At 35.1% G+C, this 2,297-nt stretch overlaps 1 protein-coding gene across 1 annotated transcript; it reads left to right on the forward strand.

Annotated features, from left to right (window-relative positions):
* The first annotated feature begins 233 nt into the window (after positions 1-233).
* LOC134817257 (uncharacterized) lies at positions 234-2,019 on the forward strand. The gene is made up of 5 exons (XM_063826395.1): positions 234-289; positions 509-596; positions 864-1,000; positions 1,272-1,389; positions 1,589-2,019. Exons 1-5 carry the CDS (start codon positions 247-249, stop codon positions 1,779-1,781), a joined length of 579 nt encoding a protein of 192 aa, XP_063682465.1. The 5' UTR covers positions 234-246; the 3' UTR covers positions 1,782-2,019.
* Positions 2,020-2,297: the final 278 nt, after the last annotated feature.

Raw genomic sequence — 2,297 nt, forward strand, 5'->3', positions numbered from 1 at the left:
AACGCGAACGTATGCATATAAAAATTAGGTTTAATTCACATATTTTATGCATAGGCACCATTCTGTTTAGTATTGTTTTAGGAAATGGTCCCTACAACTCCAGCCATCCTTCTACTTGCTAAGTTGAACTTTAGACGATTTTCTCACCACAGTCATTTTTTAGGTTATGTTTGTTCATGTATTTGATATGTACATTGTAAAAAAAGCAATAATACAACTTCCACCTTAGCGTTACGTCACAGCAAAATGAAAATGTTACTGATCTTTATTGGACTATTCTCAACTGTCTGTAAGTACTTATATCTACGTTTTAAACGATAATTTACTTATTTAATCCTCAAATCACTAAAGCCCATGGATTCTATCCAAACGATTACTAGGGTATAATTTGTTTTGTTGGGCAATCGAACAAACCGTTGTCATGTTCAGAGGAAGGTTTTCAGGTTTTAAAAATTCAATATAACAATGATATTAGAATAACAATTATAAACACCATAAACCACTACAGGGGCGGCCCAGTGTTGGGTAGGTCCTGTAGGTGATGAAGCTGTCATTAGTGCGCAGGACTGTGCAGCGGACGATGCCGTGTGTTCTTAGTGAGTTACATATTTTTTAGTAGGGAATGAATAGCTGGGTTAACACTTAACATATTATACTAGCTAAGGTTTTGTAGAAAATTTCATGAAAATATGTATTTACACAAGGTTCAGTGAAATAATTGCGTCCAGGTAAATTAATAAATAAATTGAATTAAAAATTAAAAAATGATAGAATTCTGGTTTAAAACTATCTCCCATGTTAAACATATTAAGTATTCAACTTTTAGCCACGGATTTAAGTTTAACAAACCATTATTATCTCAGTCCAAAGTTTGTGTACGGGGGGGAGGGGTATGGGTATAAATGCGGACCGTGCCCAGCAGATTCAAAGGACCGGGATTGTCAAGAATGTGATATAAATGATGCGACAGATGCGGGCCCATGCAACGCAATTACAATAGGTAAATATATGATTGTTTGCAGGGATATGAATACTTTTCCGAATGGCCTACGACTTTCAATAATAATTTCACGTAAACATATTCTATTTTACGGATCACATATACAACCAATAAACTTTAACTGAACGTTCTTGTCCCCTCTTTCCTCCTTTTGTATCGCATAAAATAATCCCTAAAGTACCGACCCTGTCTTGCCCAATGATTAAATCGTGCTCATCAAGGTAGAAGCTGTACAAATTGTATGACATAACTGACATCAATAAACCTGCAGAGTTAGAACACGGGTTCGAGTGTTACGACTACACCTTGTCAAAAGAGGGCAACTGGATACAGTCTAAAAAAGCGAAACTTTGTAGCGGTGACAAAGACACTGACGTCACATGCAACATGTACGGAAATGAGGATAATTGATAAATACTTCTGATAATTAGTTGAGAATTTGAAAAAGTTATTAAATCAAGCTTTTAGCCCTGCTTTTGAATTATTGCTGAGCTTCATCAAGAATACTAGGTTCTTGATTTCTAACGTACATCATTCATAAAGCATTGATTCAATTAAAAAGTGTACAGATTAAATATGATATTTCAGGCCTAATTCTGCGGCGGACAAAACGTACAAGGTGCCCAACATGGGATGCGGACCTTGTGAAGCTACGACCATCAATGACGATGAAGTATATCCGTGCACTTCCTGCAAAATGGAAAGATGCAATAAGAGTTCCGCTTCAACTCTCGAGTTTGTTTTGGCTCCCCTACTGGTAATCATCTTCTATGCGCTGTAAGTGCAGCCCGATCAAACAGCATAGGCATATTTGAAACGGATTTTCATCATTTAATTTTATAGGGCTTTACTTTCAATTTCGTACCAATTTCATGGTCAAACAATGTTTTTTTTGTTTGTTTCAAAGTTCAGTTATGTTTTTTCAAACTGCAGCTCTTTTCAAGTTTAAAGTACTAATAATTTAAAAAGTAAAAAATTATAATACGTAAAAATACTTGTCCTTATAGTTATACCATGTATACTATGTTTGTCAATTTTTCAACTGAAATTAGTTTCTCTCAGCGTCAAATCTAATTCTAACGTTATACTTCAAAGTTCAAATGTGCATGATAAAGAGACTCAGAATAGTATATATGCTGATTGGTTAATTGCTGTCACGTGTCAAAAAATATGCCTCACCTCCCCACCAGAATCCATATTTATATTTATGAGTTGTGGATAGATTGTCCACATTGTATCATGAGCTTCAACCGCTTCTTCACTATTAATGTGAGAATTAAAGGGCAACAAGTATAGT

This window comes from Bolinopsis microptera, chromosome 6 (genome assembly GCF_026151205.1).
Source record: "Bolinopsis microptera isolate Bmic1 chromosome 6, MBARI_Bmic_1.0, whole genome shotgun sequence".
In the NCBI taxonomy this organism is placed as follows: Eukaryota; Metazoa; Ctenophora; class Tentaculata; order Lobata; family Bolinopsidae; genus Bolinopsis; species Bolinopsis microptera.